We start from the raw sequence: 22,510 nt of genomic DNA, 5'->3' as shown, positions 1-22,510 counted from the left end.
GCGACTCTTTGGCAGGGAACAGTGAAAAAGCCCATCTGTGCTCTCCAAGTCTTGCTCAATTGCTTCCTTTACCCACATCCTGTAAAGAGCTCCACAGTCTAAGCAATTATTTACTGGTTTCTTTTCCTCCTCTATACTGTAACCAAAAAATAGTTAAGTCTGGAGGGGTTTTTTAATGAGTTACTACTGCTACTATGCTAGCCACTTTTGTGTATCTTTATCATTCACTTCATTACTCGCTTTTCAAAGATAACAGAAAAGGATCTTTTCTGCACAGCTGTCTCACCACCAAGCATGGAAAGTTATTTGAATTGATGGTATTATCTGTGGATCTAAAACAATGCTGAACAAAAATACTAAGGTGCTAAACAAGACAAGGATACAAAATACAGAATACAAAACCCCACAACTTAGTAAGTGCATAAAGCATGACTAAAAAGGCCTACTTTCTCATGCCTTATGGGAAAAAAAGAAATGGGGTAAACTTCAAAAAAACCAACACACAGATGCATTTCTTCAGAGAACATGTCCTAGTTTTGGCTGAGATAGAGTTAATTTTCTTTCTAGTAGCTGGCATAGTGTTATATTTTGGGTTCAGTATGAGAAGAATGTTGATAACACACTGATGTTTTCAGTTGTTGCTGAGTGGTGTTTAGACTAAGGCAAGGATTTTTCAGCTTCTCATGCCCAGCCAGCAAGAAGGCTGGAGGGGCACAAGAATTTGGGAGGGGACACAGCCAGGGCAGCTGACCCAAACTGGCCAAAGGGGTATTCCATACTATGTGACATCATGCCCAGTATATAAACTGGGGGGAGTGAGGCTGGGGGGGGATCACTGCCCAGGAACTAACTGAGCATCGGTCAACGAGTGGTGAGCAATTGCATTGTGCATCACTTGTTTTATATATTCCAATCCTTTCATTGTCATTTTATTATTGTTATTATTATCATTATTAGTTTCTTCCTTTCTGTTCTATTAAACTGTTCTTATCTCAACTCATGAGTTTTACCCTTTTCCTTCCAATTCTCTCCCCCATCCCACTGGGTGGGGGGGAAGTGAGTGAGTGGCTGCATGGTACTTAGTTACTGGCTAGGGTTAAACCACACAACACATTTCAAATTGTTTTTGCATTCAGGGAAAGCCAAAACAGACAAGCTACTTTCATGAACTTCCCCCCCCAAACCAATTCCTGGAGAACTCTTAAAAGCTGACTATTCTTCATTACTGCAAATTACTTCCATAATCTCAGAAAACTGTGATAAGGGATTTACAGCAGTTTTCCCTTCCCAATAGAAACCAGCACCTTCTGACCCAATTCCAACTAAATCACCTCATCTAAGCTTCAATTTGTATCAGAGGATTTTTTTCTTCCAATGCTAAACACTGAACATTCTATTTGCAACCTCCTGCAGTCCTTATGTGAGACACAGCCTCTATTCTCCACCTCTGCCACAAGCTGAGGAAAAAGAAAACCTTTCCCAACAATTCAGTCTCCATTTTTTCCTCCAAATCCAAGATACGGATAATTCTAATTTACTGTAACTGCACATACACACCATCAGATCCATTATACCTTGCCTTTTTATAAACACTTCACTTCTCTGTCTTCTTGAAGCAAGTTTATTATTTTTCTTAACATCAAGGTTGTCCATAATAATGAACTTCACAGAAATTTAACACTTTGCTTCAGGTCTTGGTCTTACAGATACTCAATGCATCTTAATAAATACTGGCAAATACATTACTTGAAATATCTATTTAACACTCTACCATGTTTACAACAGAGCAGACATTTATCTTTGCCCAGTGATGGAAACTATTACTGCCATCTGTGCTGACTCCAGCTGGTATAAGACTAATATAAAATTCCGTTAGCTGCTTTGAGCTGCTTATTCAGCTGGCAATAATAAAAGTCAAGCTCATTAACAGCAGCCTTGCATAGCAAAGTTTCTGCTTATCTCAGAGTAGCGACTAAGCATCTCTGTGAACCTTTTCACCATTAAAAAAAAACATAACTATTTACTTGGCACCTGTTTTTAACAGCAAATCTCAAAAAGCATTACAATTACTTTTTTTTCAAACATGTCTATGAACTGGGCTAAAATTACTTAAAAAAAATGAAAAGCTGCTGCATCAAGGCAGTATGCTGTTTCCTGCATACAAACTGAAATACATTTCTAAAATCAGAGACATCCCTAGGGCTTCAAGAGGCAGTTGGAGAATGAGTACCTCTAAAGCAAGTGTTCAGGAAACAATTTTTCTATCTCTCAAACAATACTTAATGGAATACTGAATAAGATTTTACATGTTGTTTTATATTTTAAACAGACGAGACAAACTACTGGAGAACACTCAAGCAATCCATCATCTTAAATACACACTGGGGAATTTTATGTTCCCCTGCTTGCAAATTGCAGAATTCTGGGACTATGATCTGGGAGATATTAAAAATGAAATTTAACCACAATTTTGGGGGCCTTCCATCCTCCCTTCTCCCTGAAGTCATAGCAATGTTACTGTAGGCATCAGTAAGCACCAAAAGCAAGGAAACACAACTTGAACAGTTTAATTGAGTATGTGCAACTTTTTGGTAATTTATCTTATTTATTAAATGTACATGTGCAGTATAAATTCTCTTGTGAACTGTCACCAGCTCTTCACTCTATCATGCTCCCCCAAAACTAAACAACTCTTCTTCATCATCTACACATTCTTTAAGAAACCCTCTTGACACAGCTCATAATACATAATGCTCTTGTATCTTTTGTCCTTCTACAGCTTCTGTCCAAAGCAGTACTTGTCTCAGAGTGGTCAACCTTCTTCTGCCTGCACGAGGCTTCAATTTTCCATATTTCTAAGTCATTTCCAATTCTTATCTTTCAGTAAGCTGTTGAGCCCAAATATGCAGGGCAAATACCAAAGACAAAGCTATTGTTAAAAGAAGGTGGTCCCAGCTGATAGACAGGGACAATGAAAAAACGTTAATTAACCATCTTGCATTTCATGGTTACCAAAATGTGTTATCACATACTTCCTCTCAAATCTATGAAATCCCATATCGTCACTCAGATGAAACGGTTCATTTTTTAATTTTCATACTATACTTCTCCAGATTTGCCAATATCCAGCCCACCAGCACCCTGAGACACAGTATTAAAGAAAGAAAGGGTTAGAGGTGTAGTTCTTCGTGCATACTTTGAAGACAAAAGACGTCTTCTGTGACACCAGAAACCCAGAGGATGGCAACCACCATCCCAACTTTGTCCAAGGCAGCAGGAGGTCAAAGCCTTCTACATTTCAGAAAGGAGGCTGACTTGTCTCACTCACCATACAATCCAGAAAAAGGAGAAGCACAAGACAGTCAAAGGCAAAAGGAAAGACCTATCTCATTTCCTCAAGTTAGCAGCTACGTTCTTTCTTTGCTTTAGTAGTTTCTTCCAATAACTAAGCAACTGTGCACTTCTGCCCCCCCTTCACTGGACTTGAGCTTTTAGCTATTAGTCTTTGGTACATTAAGAAACCTTCTGTTCCTGGTATAATATAGCTGTGAAGTTATTCATTTACCATTAGCAAAACTAAAGTACATATTTTTAAAATATTATTTAATTAAAACACTTTATAAGTATCACAGTTGAAAAAAAAGATTAATTGAAATGCTACAAAGCACCTCTTCTTCAAAAGAACTACTTAACACTGTAATTAACTCTCAGGGCACAGTATTAAACAGCTGAAGGGTAGTAACTTCTGACATCACCTCAGCTGATGTGCAAAGCACTACCTGATCATACTCTCGAGTTCAAGGTCAGTTGTTCATCCGGTCCAAGTTAGTTGTCTACGGTTTTGCTCACTTTTCTGCAGAAAAAGCCCGAAACCTTCAGTCTTCATTAAGTTATGCACCATTTTATTTTAGCAAGCCAGACGTAAGAAGGTGCATAGGAGAGATTTAGCTACTACGCCAAAGTAATCTGACCTCTCATCAATTCAGAGGAATTGACCAGCACTGCAGCTCACATGGACTGACTATATGGAAAAAGGTACAATTCAGAAAGAGTAGGTAAAGCTTTTGCTGATAAATTAATGTTGTCTTTTAATTTTTTTCATGTATTTCTATTCAGTAACCTGTATCTCATGCATCACAATAGGCTTGTCAGCATTTTGCTCCCTTCCACAACTGATTTGTAAAGTTAATACTGCACAGGAGAAACTGGAATATATATTAGAAAAGTGAAAACTTTCCTAAGAGCGGTAAAGACGCTAATCATGTGTTTGCCAGCAGTAAAGACCTTTCAGCCTTTGAAAATATGCCATGAACCGAAAACAAGGGTCAGATTCTGTGTGTTTTATTAAATGAAAGTTAAACTGATGTTGATCTTCTCTATTTTCATTTTTTTAAAGGTTTTACTTTTTCTACTATGAAATCAGAATGGTTTTACTATTTATTAATACACTGACAATTATAAGACAGTACAGTTAAATACAGGGAATTTTTTGTGGCTAGGTTTAAGAATCTACATTGATAAATATACTAAAGAGCCACCTCATCTTATTTTAGAACTTCCAATTATCTCAAACATTTACTTCTAAGCTACTATGTCAAAGCAGCTACTACTAACTGTCTGATAAATCTCCACTGAAATTAAGGACTGACCTTTCACATGGTGATCCCTCACAATGCCTCCTAAACATGCATCTTCCCCCCCCAAAATATTGCTACTAACGCCACAAACAAATGTCAGTTAAAACTTACATGATTGATGGCTCTATCTACATGCCTTACCAACATAGGTGCACTGCAGTCTGAAAACCAGTAGTGTACCTTACTTTGTTGGTATGGAAACTGAAGGAAGGCAACACCACTCCCAGAGGACTAATCGAACTTGACAGCTTTTATTCACAGATTTCTCAATGCTCAATTTAAATGACCACAGTCCCCAAAAGTGATATACAATAACCTGAGAAACTCCAAGGAAGAGAAGCTTTGATCTAAAGTCACTAGGTCAGCTACAACAGATTTTTATAAAACATCAACACAAAATGTGATCAGTCAAAAAAAGAGCAAAGCTGGGATTTTAACAATGGAGAACTCCAGTACAATAGAGACTAATATTAAATCACTGTATCACAATTAGGGGAGCTCTCATGATCATCTTATTAAAATAGGAAGCTGCATTAACTACAAACATCCAAAACCAGTCAACAGAAATGGGTGAGGAGGAAGATGGCTCCCTTTTAGACAAATTTAAAGATTTAACACTACGCAAACTTCATGCTCAGTGCATAAACTGCCTTCAAAGAACATTTCCTTCACAGATATAATAAATTATGCAGAGATAATATGTTGTATAGTAATGGTTGTAAACAGCCATTAATTCTCTCTATCTCAATACTTTGAATAAGCTCAGACATAATGAATTTACCAAGAATCAGCTGAGCCACAGTAGCTGCAAACAGTAATTGCAAGGCAGCAAAGCTTGCCTGGCCCACAGATACTTAAGACAGGTCACATCACTTATATGAAATTGCTGCTTTCAATTGTTTTTCTTTTACTTTTTTGCTACTTGCTCCTTTTGGCAGCTTTCAATTTTAAGTCTAGCATTGATGCATAAAATAGCCTGGAAGCCCAGGCTTCCTTCTAGTCGTGTAAATTAAAAAGCTACAGCCATATAATTAAAATTAGCTGTTATCTATTCCCTCAAAAAGGGGTTATTTTATACTCATTACTATTAACATGTTGCAGCGACAGTGAGGATAAAAAACCTTATTGGACAGCTGATGCGTGCCTTATCAGACAAGTCTCCTGAAGCAATCTGCAAACTGAATTTATACTTGAGAGAATACAGTATTTTACCTTTTCAGGTTCCTGGAAAAGAATTTAGTAGATGGGATATGTTCTCCCTTACACTCTCGCAATGCATTCAGAGGAGCAGCATAACGAAAGGATCGTCATTTCGTTGTCACTTTGATAAATTATTTTAAGCCCTTAAAAATGTCCTATTTCATATTTCAAGGTTATGTGAAAGATGTTCCAGTGTGTAAGGTATGAGTAGCACAATTTTGAACACATTTTTTTGTTGAATTCCAGCACTCATTCATATCTTGATCTTCTGAACTCTAATGTTCAACATGAAAAAGCACCCACAATACACTTTTCTTCCTCAGAAACAGAACTTCAGGGTCAGATCTACCACATGCAGGATTATTAGACTACAATAGACATTTTAATAATCTTACTTCTCAAAAAGAAAACCCACAGATCATAATCTGATTTGCCCCATTAATTACTTGTAATTGATGGTATCTTTACAGGATAAAGACAGCTGGAACACTTTGTTCAACAAAACAGGGAACATGATGAAAAATATCCTTCTGACAGCAAGAACATGCTCAGAACTGATAATACTTCACCTGCCTTTGAGTTCACCAGAGAACTGAGTGCTCAGAAAAGGCAATTCTAGAAAAGGGATAGAAAATAGGAGCTATTTGATGTCTCTACTTTAAAAACATTACAACAAATACTTAAAAAAAAAAAGGAATGTCCTGTTTTTTACAATCTTTTGAAATAAAAATTTGTATACAACCTAGAGAGATGTCTAACTTACTAACACATTTGCTTACTAAAACCTCTGGATTCTTCTTTTTGTTTTTTGACCTGTAAACTTAACAACTTTGAAAAGAAGTATTTAAGTTTTTGAAGGCTTTAATACCAAAACCCATTTAAAATGTAACTTTAAAAGAAGCATTAAAAATCTATTTTAATTTTCAACTCAGGCCTGTCCCATTCCCCAAAACCCCAACACTACACACAAGCATGCCCAGCCGAACTACTTCTGTAACTCCTTTCACATGCTTCACCAAACCTCTGCTTGTCAATTTATTCCATGTATTACTCTGCATAAAAGCACAGTAACATGCTTGAAATAGGCACCTAGCAGATTAGCTTAAAGAAAATTTTGCTGTGCAAACTGCCTGAGATCAACAACTTCTTTCTCCACAGAATTTGCCTAGTAAATTTGCAGCGACATGCTGACTTTGGTAGCAAAATTACTATTCTTGTACTCAAAGCCAATATGGGAAAGGTTGACAGGTCTACTCCTTTCCAACACAACAACCGATGTTAAGCTCCAAGAGACACGGTGACAGACAATACAGACACAATTAACTGACAACAGGAAATAAGGAGATTAAGAACCTAGCCTCTAAAACTCGAGGGCTATAATTATTTTAAAAAAATTGATTTTTGCATCTTTTCAGATCTTATCATAGTTTAAAGGCCATACTGACAAACTAAGCACCTTTGCTACCAAATTCTTGAGACAGTTTAGTCAAGTATTGCCAGTCATCATAATCACCTTCCCAAACTGACTTCCTACACTACATAACTCTTACACTTATTGATGGCAGACATCATCACACAGGAATCTTTACAAAATGCACAAGCAGAAACACCCCGAACTCTGGTATGCTGTGCAGGCTGCTAGTCACTGTCAGAAAATAGTTGTTTCCTTAATAATTTGTTTCTCTCCAGATACACTTTTACATTTAAAACACAACATTTTCAAACAACATGTGGTATTCTCAATGGAATTTTACTCCAATAGCCCAAAGCCCATCTACAGCTCAAATATTTTAAAAGATATGATAATCCTTCTTTCTTGAAAAATTGTTCATTCTTATTTAAGTCCTCCCTGAATCTTTTTCCCCTCCTTGGCTTTGCAGCCTAAGTCCAGCCAGGCTTTTATTAGCTCAGGCACAAAACAAAGCAAGAGTGGCAAAGAGACAAGCCAATGTCTAAAAATAGAGAAGGTGCACGGATGCTTTCATGTGGTGGAGAGCACCTGATTAGGTACCAAATGAGTGCACAGCCCCAGCCTGGATACAGTGGGCAAAGGAGCACTCCAAGTTAAGGGAGGGAGAGTTTTAGAACATGAGAGTCTGTATCACCGTGCAGAAATTCACTGGGGTCTAGCTGAGTGTTCTAGCTCACATTTGGCAGCAGCATGCTAAGCACAGTTGCACTGTGAAAAAAAAAAAAAAAATTATTCCCTTATAAGATTTGTCTTAATGCAGCACAAAATTCCCAACCAAACTCTAAATTAGAAAACACTGTCATCTTACAATGAAATCAAGCTGCCAGTCCTGGCAAGTTTTAGAACAGGAGAGAGATATTTAGCAATTAGCACACCGAAACATAAAATACAAAGCTGTTGATAATAAGAGAAAAAAAATCAAGCACTGTCAGTGAGTACTACAAGGTAAGCTACTCAGAGAAGCAAGGCACAGAAAGCAAAGGAGCTGAGACACAAGCAACACACACATGCTATCACACCAACTGCAGATGATTAAATGTAATCAAAGCTTCCAATTTATAATAAGCAGCAGAGTGCTGCCAGGAGTTGCTAACTGCACTCAATCTCTTTATTCTGAAACACCATCATTTCTGGAGATAACACTTTAAATAGTATCTTTAAAGAGCATGAGAGAATGCAGGTAGAAAGTCAGGAGGATGAAAGGTAGAGGAAGAAGAAAAGTTAAATTGGAGAAGAACAAAGAAAGGCATAAACTTTAATCTATGGATATGCTTGCACAGAAATGATGAGGTTTAGTATAAAGATTAGCTGTGTATGTTTAAAGAGCCTGCATGCTGCTAAGTCAACCTTGGCTTCGGGGCCCAGCCATCTGCATGCTAAACCAGACCCAGTCTGTGGCCTGTTGCTGGCATCTATTCAGAGGCAGTTAAGAAAGGAGATCTAGGTTTCTGCACTGGGTTATTAAGTGTGCACAATTGATCCCTTACTGCAGTTACACAATGGAATGTCTCTTTCATAGAGAGAACAGTGAAAAATGTATTCTTTCCTGATGAATGCTTTTCCTGGTACTGCAAATACCCATGTTTTAAACTTAACATTCAGCTCAATCAATAAGGTCAATAGGTGTATTTAAATCAAACAGGGAGTTTTACCCCACTTTTCAGCAAAGTATTTCAACTACTTTGTTTCTAGTATTTAAAGAAGTACTTCAAATTCTACTTAAAATATTCATACACAGCTTTATAGTTCCATTTAGTATCACCTGTGTTGTGATCTGCAGTCAGCTCTACTACTCAGGATGAGCATAGGCTGAATCACTCTTGACAACAGAAAATCTCAGATAACAGAGTGTACATGCGGGAGCATGTTGTAGGCACTCCCAAACACAAAATCAACTAATTTGACTCCGCAGTGTTACCTCTGTAAAGCCAGTCTCTGCACTCTTGAGTTTTAAGAGACCCCCATCAGCTTTGCCTCATTACCTGAGCACATGGTCATCCTGCACTGCATCTGAACTAGTAAAACAGTAGTGGAGGCCCACACCCACCTACTTTTTGCCCTTTCCTATCCCTGGCATTGCTCTTGACTCCATCATTGCCACCTCCTCCCATTTCCAAGTTCACAAGGACAGCCTCGAACACCAGGTACAGCACAGACAGCACAGGCTAACGAAGCCTTGCTAGACACCCAGTATTTGCACGGTGCAGTCAGGCTGTGGAAGTCCAGCATTGAGTCTTCTGATCTGACTCCGCACGGGAGGAGGTGAGGCCCCGCAAAGCTTATCAGCTAAACTTGCGCGACACCGAGCCGCAATTCTTCTGTTTCAGGAGCTGCAACTCAGCTAATTATCTCTGCCATAAATAACCCACAGCCTAAATGATCTACCTAGAGATCTGCCTGCATAGCGAATAGAGTTACACAAAACAAGATAGAAGAAATAAAGCAGAATTATGTGTAGTCTCTCAAAAAGTTGACAGAAATCCTTAGAAGAGAATGAGAAGTCATATATTAAGGACAAAAGACTCAGAACAAGTAGAGAAGTCTGAAACACCATGAAAATTCACATGGAAGGGTACGCGGGTTCTGAACTCTGATAAGCATTACGCTAATTAGTGACCCAAGAAGGCAAATAATATTGAGGTCAGCAGTTTTTGGTTAGTAACATTAGGATAAGAACATGAAGGAGCAAAGTAGGTGAGCAGCAACCCTGCAAACAAAATTCAGGTTTGACAAATACAGAATTAAGTTAAAAATTATTCAAAAAGTTTATCACATTAATTTTTCAGTGCAGCTTTCCCACTTTGACCATCATCACTAACATTTTAAAGAAGAGGCAGCAGCAGCACTCAATTCTCAACAATTTTCAATGTAATAAGGAGTCGACTGTTTCATTTTTGCTTAAATAGCCATTCTATTAAAAAATGGCTAAAAGTTATGTTGTTTGATTTGTAACTCCAGACCAGTTCAATCTATTTCATCTACTACATCTGCAAACTGAGACACAAAAGTAAAAGAGCATGAGTAGAAAGATAGGCTACAAAAGAAGCTGCAGCTAAGGCAAGCATCCCATTTCACATACTCTTAGATTAACAGTACTGGGCCAAAGAAGTGACCTGCCTCATATGCAGAAACAGCTATAGGGAGAGAACAACAACAAAAAAGAGTAACATGGTTTTTAAAAGAATCATGAATTACTCAATCTAGATCTTTAAGAGAAAAACAACAACAAAAAAACCCACATAGCACCCTTTGCTCCTTCCATTTAGAGGTAAAGTTCTGTAGGGAATCTATTGCCTTCTATTTTGGATGCAAAGTAGAATGATAATTATAAAAGTATTTCAAGTACAAAGCTTTTCCACCATTATTTGGAAAAAACCATACAAGTTTCCTAGTCTAACCAAAGACTCACCTTCAGCTCACTAAACTCCGACACTGCTCATTACAGCTACCAGTCAACACAGTCAGACTTATATCACTCCTAAATGTTTCCTGAAAATAAGAAAATGAGCTAATTTATTTTTATTTTCCTACATAACAACTGCATCTCATCATTAATGTTTCCATTTTCTTTCATTTATATACACTGCTGATGAGAAATTCCTCCCTCAAAATTCAGTTCTGCCATTCCATTTTATACTATCTCATTTCAAAATCCACAAAGACCTAGCATTTACTTTCCCTTTTTAATCACAGCAAAGGCAAGCAGACAAGAGGTCATTTATGCGAGTGACTCATTTGCCTCTGTCTTTTCTGAACCATGATGAAGATGCAGATACCTTGAGAAAAACAAGCATTTAAACTGGGAGATCCTCCAGAAGTCATCCTACAACACCCTTCTTGACAAAAGATGACAGATTAAGATTGAGTTGGCTTGGAGAGATTGTTATAAAACTCATTTTACACCTTGGTCACATGAGTGCAAGAGTATTTTCAAAGTCTATTTGATCTCTCTTGCACACAAGCCATGAATTTCTTCCTCATTCAGGTAAGAAATTCTCAAATAGCAACCAATAATATGGGTCAGACCACGTACCAGAAGAACCGTAACTCAGAAAACACATGAGCACTGCAAAACACTAAAGGCATTCAGCCCAACCAACACTGTGGATCTGCATTTCTGGGTTTAAACTAGCACAAAGTTGCAAGATACCATTCTGAAATTTCAAATAAAGGTGCACCACAATCCTTGAGGCATGTGCAAAGCTTTTATCTGTGAGTGTAGTTGGCAGTAAGGATGGATTACACTAAGGGCACAAAGCTTGCACACTGTTAATATTTCTGAAAAAAGTTTCCCATTGCCACATTCACATCTGCAAAACTGAAATTTCAAAAGCTACTTGAGAGGATGCGGCCTGCCCCAAAGAGTAGTTAAACAAGAGAGAAGAGATTAGACTGATGCCTGTCTAGGTTCAGTACTCATCCACTATGCCCTGCTGAGCACTTGAAAACAGAACTAGCAAGAGCTAACTTCTAACTTTCACCATGGGGAAGTCAGACATCCCCCCCCCTTCAGCACACAGCATTTCTGACAGGGGGAAGTAAGGGGGAATCCAGCCATGGAACTGGGATGCTGAGAGGGACAGAACACCTACTGAATTTATTAACAAAATTCAAGATACTGTTCCATTGAAAGAGACCTTAAGAGAACACTTAAATGCTGCATCTTCAAACACACTTTCATCATCCTTTTGATGGACACACAAGTGTTTCCAATTAGATTATTTCACAGCCAATTTACACAGATTCTCAATCATTATGTTTGATGTAATAAACAGTAAAAATTCAGTGTTAAAATACGAGTTACAACTATGCAATGAAAATTAGCAACTTGACATGAACTTAGCTACAATGTTATAAACACCTCGAACAATAAACATACTATGGACTTGGAAGCTCTCGACAAAGAAACTACATGGCAAGCTGTCCAGTGTTCAATGGTCTGTTTACAAGAACTGCTTTTCCTTTTTGTTTTCAACTTGGACCTCAACCAGAACACACATGAAGACTGTAGTACCACCCCAGAGAATGCCAGTTTCTCATACACATTTTCAGGAGGATGGAGAAAAGCTTGGTGGATACTGTTGAGTTTTGTCATTTGGTTGGTTCGTTTGTTTTCCTCCAACATGTACTTTGAGGAGTTTCATCATGTTGTTGGGCATCTGTGTCTGTACCTCGCTTTTGCCTTTCGTTATCCTTCCAGTCCTGGTCCCCAAGTATCCTTTCTCTATATTCTACCATGTCAGCAGCAAATCCCTTAACTAGCCATCTTTTGTGTTTCCTTATGTGTCAGTTTGCAGACACTGAAGCAGCATTTCTCAAGGGCACTCCCATCAAGAGCGCAGGTACAAGGATTAGATTTACAGCAGCAGAAGAATGAGAACTATCTAAAACTTTCTTCTTTTTAAAGGTAACAGGCACTATGGAAAATACCAGATTGTTTTCTAGACAGTTTGTTTCAGAATAGCATATCTGCTGTGGTCACAGTAAGAAGCTCCAAAACAGCAAAACCTGAGTGGTGGGATGATGTTCCATCATACACTTCTAAAAAGACCTTCAGAACCATCTTTTTATCCCAATACAGTACAACAGCAAAGCACAGGAAGACTGCAAATGGTTTCTGCTCTTACTCCCTTATATAACTACAAAGTTCTCTTTTAAAAAAACACACTCAAACTCAACTACTAGTTGCTGAGCATTCAGAGGATACCTAAGTAATGTATTAATGTCTTCAGCTGCATACAGTGAATATAGGAACATTTCTTTATTTTACCAAATGGCCAATTTCTATTTCAGCCTGATTTCATTAGATAAAATTATCTGAAAAACACATTTGAAGTCTAAAGGAAATTTAAAAAAATCTCAAAATAGGGAATGACAACATGGTATGACAGGAAGGAAAAAATACCAAAAATCATCAAAATGCTTAGGACTTGCATCATTCAGGGAGGTGGCACTACTGAGCCAAAACAAGTCTGGAGCACACCAGACTTGGATCACATTGCATACATAAAGAACTCGCATCGACAGATGCTGACAAAGAAACTTTCCAAAGCAGACCACGATGCTGCTCATTCGGGACCATAAAGCAGCTCTGCCAGTAGAAAACTTCCACCAGCTCTGTGCCTCCACTGGAATGCTCTGTTGACTTATCTTTAGCAAAAGCTCATCTACTGTAAAACAAGCCTTGGCTTTTGAATCACAAAGTAAAACTGAAGTAAATATTCAACAATAAGAACTCTTAAGTATTAAAAATTACATTGCAGCCAGTGCCAGTCACTGTACAAATTAATTCATTTTGCAGATAAACTTCCCCTTCCACTTCACCCAATACTTTTTCCTTCAACTCTGAAAGAATCAAATTTGTGAAAGGCCTTCTCAGCTACACTGCACATGATTTTAATCATGAAGTCAGACAAAAAGTGGAAAACACTTGGGAAGAAGTATCAAGTACTGCAGTTTCTTATCTAAGATCTGCTGTTCCTTGTCATCATGTAAGAAATATTAAGCAAAACAGACAGCTTCACACACTTGTATTTAATCCTAGAAAAATTATTCTAGTAGCTCAAGAGAGAATTTTGAAGCCTTATATTAGAAGAAAATGTAATCTTGCCTGGAGGCTTTTGTACACTACTTAGTTGGGATTGACTTTTATGTTTAAAAAGAGACTGTGGAATAAACAAAGAAAATGTAAACTCAATAAATAGGGTATCATGTACATTTTTTCAATTTATTTGCAAGTCTAAAATATTCTCCAATACAAAAAATTTTCAGGAAAAAAAAGATATTTAAAGTGTTGACACTTTCAGCAATGTGTTTTGAAAACAAAGCATCAAATTACTTTATAGAAAGTTTACAGTTCACAATGCATCCTGGTAGTTTTTTAAATATATTGAACAGTATCTTTACAAACACAAGCAGAGATAAGCATGTCATTCTGGCAACAGCAGCTGCTTTGATTCATGTTTTTAAAATTCTTGGAATATACGTACGCTGCAAAAAGAAGATGCAGTGACGCCACGAGTCTCACAGTAAGCCAGTACTAGCCTACTATCTATGCTGTTACTAAACACGAAGAGGGAGCAGCACAGGCTTGGTGGGGGCTAGCATCTAGAAAACAGACCATAAGTACATACCCTGTTGGTAATGCACAATGAGCCTCTTTGCCCCTGTCTTCAGCATCACCATTAACCATGCTAGTTACCATGCACTAACACAAGCACACAGCAATGTTTCAGACATACCTTTCTAGGGCTGTGCTGATTGTTTTTTGATGGCACAGTACTTATTTTGAGGTATACAAGAAAATATATTCATGGCTTAATCTTCAAAAGAGTAATTGTGGTATAAACCTTTGTCCTGAGTTATAACACTTAAATAGCAAATAAGTTACTATAGGACAATAAATCATTAGGGACTTCACTGCGGGCTGTTACCATATAGATTTCCCTATGGTGATCTATGTGAAATGAGACAGAACATTCAGATTACCTCCTAGTGAGAAAGTAACACCTTACAAGGCACTAACTTCACATTATCCAAGGAAGATGTAGGTGTATTTGGTAAGCACATACATGCTTGAGGATGTCTCTATTCAGGATGTAACAAAATGCCAAATAAAGGTTGCCAGTGATGACTAAGGAATGTATTCGTTCAGGATATGGTTATGAATTTCAGTAGATGTTTTGATGACCGAGTTGGGTTTTTTAATTATTATTTTTAGATTAAAAGGCAACTATCAAAAATAAATGCCAGAACTGCAGAGTTTAATTAATACTAACCAAGGAGAACAGCATTAGAAAGCCATTGATTCCCTTTTCCCCCCGAAACAAGAAATGACATAAAGGGACACCCTCCCATGGCACTGAAAAAACCTGTGTAACCCCTACTCATCACCAACATGGATATCTTGAGCTCACGTCATTGATTTTCAACTGCTGTTTGCAATGCATTTTTCTGACGGACCTTCATACAGCAAATTTTCAATCTGCTTGCTGTTAACTTCCAGACCTCCTCCCTCAGCCTCCAGCGAACACCCATCACATGCCACAGAAGGATCATAAAGACTCAAGATCAACTCAAGCTCCAGCAGACCTCAAACTCTGATGACCAATTTCATATCAACATATGACTGGACAAGCTTCTACCCTTCTACTGTCTCTTGTAAAAAGACACACAGCAACATTACTTCCAGGCAACAGCATGACTGTTTTAACTTGGTGCTTTGGGCCACAAGTTAATTTGATAGTCGAGTCCTGTGGTGCAAATCATTGCACAGCGGGGGTCTTTTCTTTGTAGGCTGCACTTACTGAATCTCCAGCCAACACTTACACACTTCCTTAAAGAGCCTTCTCCACACTGCTGTCAGTAACAGACATCCTCACAAAACACAAGGAACCAAGCAATCGGAGAATTTATTCAGTTAAGCAACAGCATCTGCACAGCATTGCTGCAGCAGCTGGCATTTTGCTATAGTAGGCAGTAATTGTTTCCATTAATAGATTCAAACCATGCCCAGGGCCGACCAAATAAGCAAAGACATTGTACTACTTTCCCACCATTAAGGACAGTCTGCCCATGCCAGAGACACCACCATCACAGCCAGAGGCAGCTACCGCTACTGCTACTCAATCGGCACCCAACTGCAGAGGAATGAAGGAGTTCAAACCTGATAATGTCTCAAACACAACAGCAACAAGTACATTTGTCAATTTAAAAGATTTAGCTCTAATCTTATTACTAGAAGTACCACCACACTGACTCCCTGAACAACAGATGCCTGCCTGTGTATGCGGCACTGCAGGCCTGAGACCAAGAAGGGATTCATGAGCTTTGTTCCCAAAACTTTGCACCAAGATTTGCACCCCAGCTCTGCGCGGTACACACACCTGCATGGAAGGGCAGCTGGTGTGCGCTGCTTCTCTCTGAGCTCAGGTTCTGCAGAACAGGGACTTCTTAGGCACCTCCTGAAGTATTTTCAATCTAGCCCACACCAGGGTCACTACAATGTGCTTAGAAGTATCATTTAACTTTAAATTCTTAAACTATTAAATTACAGTGAATCTAATTAGAAGTCTGAAATCTTATCATACACACATTTAATAAACCTACTAGATGCACAACAGAGCAAAGGTAATCTTGTTCTCAAAACAAGAAAGCTGTCTCTATTATTTATAGAAAGAGGGCAAAGGAGGTGAAAATAAAACTTTTCCTTTACTCCTCACGTCCCCAAAGAAAAGGACCAAAAAAAATCCATTTTAAGAGAGCTGTACATTTTTTAAATCCGTAATTCATCTCAATAAACAACATATTCAAGGTGTATTGACTAGTAATCCAGATCTCAAAAAACACCTCTGGCTGCAGTAATAAGCAACGCATGCGCACCTGCCCCTTCTAAACACAGAAGGTAAGCGTGTCTACAGGCCTGCTAATCCTTTTAACAAATCTTTCCATGTTCCACAATGTAGGTATTTCTAACATCATAAAACAGAAAAATTGGTGTGTTCTACTCAGAAATACTTGAACATAATACTCAGTAGGCCAAAAGCAGAGAAGGCTACAAAGCAATGATTGCCTAAACATGGGCATACCAAGCACAGTTTTCCTTCTCTTCAAACACTTTATCTATTTCTGTTCTGAAATACTGCCAGCTAAGTACTACTAACTGCTTACCCACAATTCCAACAGCCTCCAACGGTAGTTTCCTCTAGCAATGCCATTTAAAGACCAAAGCACAAGGTCCTAACAGCTGTCTGGATCTTATAAACATGGTAAAATAATGGATGTTGCATTTACTCACCATTCAAGCCACCTTAGGAAGAACCAAGAGCCATGCCACATAGTATTTTGGATTACAAGTCTGTGCCTCATTTTGTTTCAAATTACATGACATTTAAGAGCAGCGATTTCAAGGAACTGCATCTAGAGTCCCATCTGAGGTATCAATGAATTAAAGCAATGCAAAAATAGGTCCTGAAATGCCATTTTCCAACCCCACATTTCATAAGACAAATGTACCTCTTCTGCAAACGTTCAAAGCTAACAGTTCACATCCTGAACATTGATGTCTAACAGGAAAGTTAACAGAAGAGGTCAAAGTCAGATTACTTTTACAATTTCCTGCAAAGATAAAAGTTGCTGCCTGCTATTATTTTATGATCTACCTCAGAGAGGTGATAATTTGAAGTATACACATCAAAGACATGATCTCATTGATCATTCCTTCAGATATGGAAATAATTAGCAGCTGTCCTATCTCAGCTTCCACAAGTTTCAGTTTGAAAAAGTGACCATTACCAGAAATGCATATCCTCTCCCTACAACAGTGCTCTTCTCTCATCTCTGATGCTTTTCAAAGCAACATATCAAAAAAGTTAAAGTGCCACAACCACTACACAAAGGTCTATGTACTAAAGACCATCCAAAATTGTGTTTTCTCCAAGGCACGGGGAGCAACAGCTGTTTTCTGAAAACAAGAGTTTTAGGACAAGCTGCCTAGGGATGAAATCTGTGCTTCAGATATTCATCTTTGACAATATCATGACCTACAAAAACTAGATAGCTAGGAACAGATGTGCGTGTCTATCTGTTTTATTAAAGAGCTTAAACCTACTCAAAAAAGCCCCCATATATTCTGGAATTTTTAGTAATTTAGAGCTATAAGAAGAGTTTTACCTAAGTAGAATTGGGCCTTGGTACTACTTACCCGTTATCAAAATGAAGATGGAAGAAGACAGAGCAAGCAAGTTGTAAAATGTTGGTTTTTTTTTTTTAAATTAAAAAAAAAAAAAAAAAAAAAAAAAATTAAACAAGGGAAGGAAGATACTTTCAGAGAAAAGTGGTAATTTTAAGTTCAGCTCTACACTCAGATGACTTCTTTCTTATTTTCTGCCCTGAGATTTTAAATAAGGCAAAGTTTGCACACAGCTACTGTGCTCTAATGGAATAAATTGCCCAATAGACGAATTTTTGTTTCGGTCAAAACTACAGTCGAAATACTATGTCAGTTCTACTTCTCCATAGTTCCTTGTTTATTTCTGTCAAGACAAATATTTTGCTTACTAAAGGAAAAATCCTGTCATGAAGAACTGTTGTCAGGGAACTAAAATAAAACATTTCTTTTCAGATCCTATGTGTTAAAAAAATGTAGCTAAAAGGAAAGGTTGGAGGAAAGCATATTTTAACAACCAAAAGCAGAGGAGGAACCCCACAAAACCTAATTTGTCCTACTAAAAATAACATCCCTAACATAATGTCAAATCTGTCATAGACAGAGAGATGTGCGAAGTTTCCATTGTAAAAAATTACGCAAAGATTTTGAAAGATTGTAACTCCATACTCTCATAGTTACATTTTAATACTGTACCTTATTGCCAACAACCAAATACAAACGTTTATAGCAAGACAGCAGGATGTATACAATTGGCTTTGAAACATAATACCCATTTCTAAAAGACTGTAAGTTAGAACAATTTTTTTCAGGAACAGTGTACTTTGAAAAAGAAAATTCAGATTCCCAGGTGAAGACAGAAAAAAAATCAGGGGGTTGTCAGAAAGACAAGATGTTCTTCTGGGGAAGAAAGGGAGATCTATATTGGTTTTGGGGAGGAAATGGATGAGACACAGGAGAGGTAACTAAAACAACACACAAGCATACTTAAGCAGATATAAAGGAAGCTACTGCTAGTAATAATAGTAAAACAAGGGTTAAAAGTATGAAGTCCAACAACCAACTTACAAAAACTTTGCCAGCACTAGAGGTTATACCTGATATCAGCTAATGAAAACCCTTCCTTTCTGAACTGTCTCCTATTATTTCAGTTGATAAAGATTTTCTTGTGCCTTTCAGACTCAGATTGTTCAGTTTTACTATGTTGTTTTTCCTCCTGTCTTAGTTTAGAACACTAGAAGTCATGTGTCTGTGGAGAATGGTAGGCCCGCTGCTTATAAAGAGACAGAACACTTGTATTTAATAACAATTACTATTTTGTAGCTGTGTTTGTTAAGGTGTGCATGCTGTGTGGTCTAGCAGTTAGAACATGCAGTCAGAACCCTGTTCTAATTTATGGTTACAACTTACTGCTTACAACACTGAAAGCTGGACAAATGACAGCACTGTCTGGGATTTTAGCCTTTTTTCACCACTTGTAAAACTAGCATTACTTGCCCATCTAAAATTCTTCAGAATTACCTTTAATAAAGCCTACAGACTGTTTAACAGCATGCATCTGAACTTAGATTTAATTCCAGAACTCCTTACAGAATAGGCAAAGCTAGTAAAATCTGATTTTCCTAACCTTGGATATTCTTCCAAGAGCAAATTTTATAATGTTGTAATTATTAAAGAGCTACCCAATTTTACTTCAGAAAATTCTGTTGGTACCTTTAAAATTATAACTGAGAGAACAAAGCAAATAAAGAGCATGGTCCTGAATTCTGCTCCCCACACCCTATAGTCTCTTGGCTTCAGCTGAATTAAGAAAAGCAGCCCTAGAAACCAAATTTGCTTTAGAAGGCTACTTATTCTCATTCCAAAGTGCAGTACAAACTTGTACTTCCATTCAGCTAGAAAAGGGAAATTTCCATATAAAAAGATAAAATGTAAAAAAGGAAAGGTAAGACTAAACAGAATATTAAAATAATGCATATAGTAGAGAAAGACAAATTAATCACCCTAACAAGTGAAATCATTTTTGCAATGACATGGTTGCTCTGAAAGAAAAATCCAGTTGAGCTATATAAAAACAAGCTACACAAAGAAAACCAAAAATCCATTTGACATCTCTAACCCTGCCAAGGCATCAATCCAAGTACAAGCAGCAACTACTCAGCAATTCAGAGCCAGTTTATACAGACATTTTATGGTGGGTACACATAGAAGAACAGATTTTTCATCAGAAGAAATTAAACTATCTTGAGTAAAAAATAGAGATCAACAGTTTAGCACTGAGGAAAACGTAAGGATCTTCACAAGGCACTAGAAAGTCCATTAGGCATCTCAACAGGTTACATACAACATTTGCCATTGAGAAAGTACCCAAACTATGTATTTGCACTATTGCCAGTTACTTCGTATTTCTGACTGTTATTTCCAATAACACATCAGGCAGTTGTTTCAAACACACAAGTTACACATGTAGCAGCCAGCCAAATTCCAGCCTCACATTGGGCTGGAAGCAGGACAGCTATCACTTGCCAACACAGCTGTCAATGGTGAAGTCGCACACAAGCATCACAGGTCACCCGTAAGGCTCTTGGCGCAGAACCAGAAGCCAATTCCAACCAAGTTAAGAGAATTTTTATATATTACAGGAATTACAGCCAGATAAACACAAGCCACACAAGCTCTCAGAAGACAGAGAGTCACTGCACAGTCTCACTGAATACCTGCAGGCCAACGTGCACAACAAGCAAAATTCACACATTACAGGCTCTTTATTAAATCATCTGGCCCTTAGGCTCTTTAGTCTATTGAAATAATGATTGTTAAATCTTAATTCTGTTCTTGCTTTGTAAACTCTATTTGTATTTCATGTTTTATATCTGTCAAATCCACTCACTTTAAAGAGTTAATGTTATTGTAGCAGTGCTGTGATGGAGGCCATGTATACGCTTCAAATAAACAGGAGGGAATAAAACCTATACTTTCTAAAATAGAATAGTCTCAAGAAAAACAAGATTTCCATTTTACGGATGGGATGCTAAGATCCACAGAGGCAGCACGCCTTGTAGAAGATCACACAAAGATCTGTGAAAGGGGCCAGAAACAAGCACAGATCTTTCAAGACCGAGGCCAGCACATTAGCCACAACAATGCTTCTGAAGACAATGCAAGCTGGATTAAAGTTGAACTGGTGTGATTACAGCTATATTCCAGTATCTGGATTAACACGAGAAGCACCTTTGCATCTCGGACATGTAAAAATAGAAGAGGTCTCAACCTTTTCTGCTGGAAAACTATAAAAGAGTGACATACCATCTTTGAAAAAACCCCATAGTCTCACACTGCAGTTTCTTCATAACTCCTATGAACTCGATCAAAAATATTCTTAATAAAACCTCAAGTAGTAGGAACATGTTTAGATTAAAATCTCTATAACCATGCAAACGATTTCACACTTCTTGGCATTAAATACATTTAACAGATCAACTTAAGTTGAGCAGTCAACAGGTAACTGAACAGATAAGCATGCAACGTAGCTATTCCCCTTACACCTCCCTGTCTTTCCCCACACTCCCTCAAAGGGAAGAAATCTTTTCCTGTTCTGATCTATTTTTACAGTCTAGTGCATTGGTATTTTGGATTATTCCCAAGGGTATTCTTTACTGGGGCATCACAACTAAATGCCAGATTTCAAAATTATTTTAGCGTATTCTCATAGGCTACTTCACAGAACAACACTGAATTAATAAAGGATCTAGCAATTACGGGCTTTTCAAATGCAAATACGTTAAAACCTAGTAAACAAACTTAAAAAAAAAATACCATCACTAGCATAAAATTCAGATCCTGCTTCTTGTTCCCCCACAGGTTCCATCAAGTTACTAGCAGCCTGCACCCAAGGGAAATTCCTGAAAACAGCACGCACGGTCAGTTTAAGTCCTTACCTAATCAACAGCTTATTTTTTGAGCAGTTAATCAAGAAATCAGCTTTTAAACCTGGGAGGCCAGTAGGGATCTTCTGTCTCCACACCCCAGCGCGGGTACCCCCGGCTCCGCTCTGGAAGCCAGGAGAGGAAGGTCCGCTCCTCACTTCCCAGGGATGCAAGCCCAACGCAGCGACCCCCCGGCTGGCGCTCGCCCTCGCCCGCTCCCCCCAACACCGCAGCCCCTGAAAGGCACCGAGCGAGAACTTCGGGACCCCGCCGCTCCCCTAACAAAGCCAGGCGAAGCCTCTGCCAGGCTGAGGCAGAGCAACCGGGGCTGGGTTTTCCTTTGGGGCACGGCGACCCGGGTTTTTACCTTTCTCCCTGCTTGCTGTTGGAAGGCGGCGGGTGAAGCACGGTCTGGTTCCCTTCCATCTCCACGATGCACTTGGTATTCAGGTCCAGCTCTGCGAGGCGACACGGCGGGGGGCTGTACCGGGGGCCAGAGCACCCCGCCACACACCCCCCTCCCGCCTTCTCCTCACAGCTCGCCCCCCGCCGGCTCCCCCTCAGCGGGGGCAGGCTGGCAGGCGTGCCTGAGCGAGGCAGCGAGGGGCAG

The 22,510-nt window shown here is 38.5% G+C and overlaps 1 protein-coding gene across 1 annotated transcript in view; it reads right to left on the bottom strand.

Annotated features, from left to right (window-relative positions):
- The window catches only part of KIF13A (kinesin family member 13A), a 117,269-nt gene extending 94,915 nt beyond the window's left edge, over window positions 1-22,354 (bottom strand). The window contains exon 1 of the mRNA XM_010573166.1: window positions 22,268-22,354. Within this exon, the coding sequence (XP_010571468.1) occupies window positions 22,268-22,326 (59 nt within the window). The 5' untranslated portion in view covers window positions 22,327-22,354. The remainder of the gene's footprint in view (window positions 1-22,267) is intronic.
- Between the last annotated feature and the right edge of the window lie 156 nt (window positions 22,355-22,510).

The sequence above is a fragment of the Haliaeetus leucocephalus genome, unplaced genomic scaffold, assembly GCF_000737465.1.
Source record: "Haliaeetus leucocephalus isolate CR32 unplaced genomic scaffold, Haliaeetus_leucocephalus-4.0 Scaffold373, whole genome shotgun sequence".
Classification (NCBI taxonomy): Eukaryota; Metazoa; Chordata; class Aves; order Accipitriformes; family Accipitridae; genus Haliaeetus; species Haliaeetus leucocephalus.
Note: the sequence above shows the minus strand (reverse complement) of the source record. Positions and strands in the feature narration are given on the sequence as shown.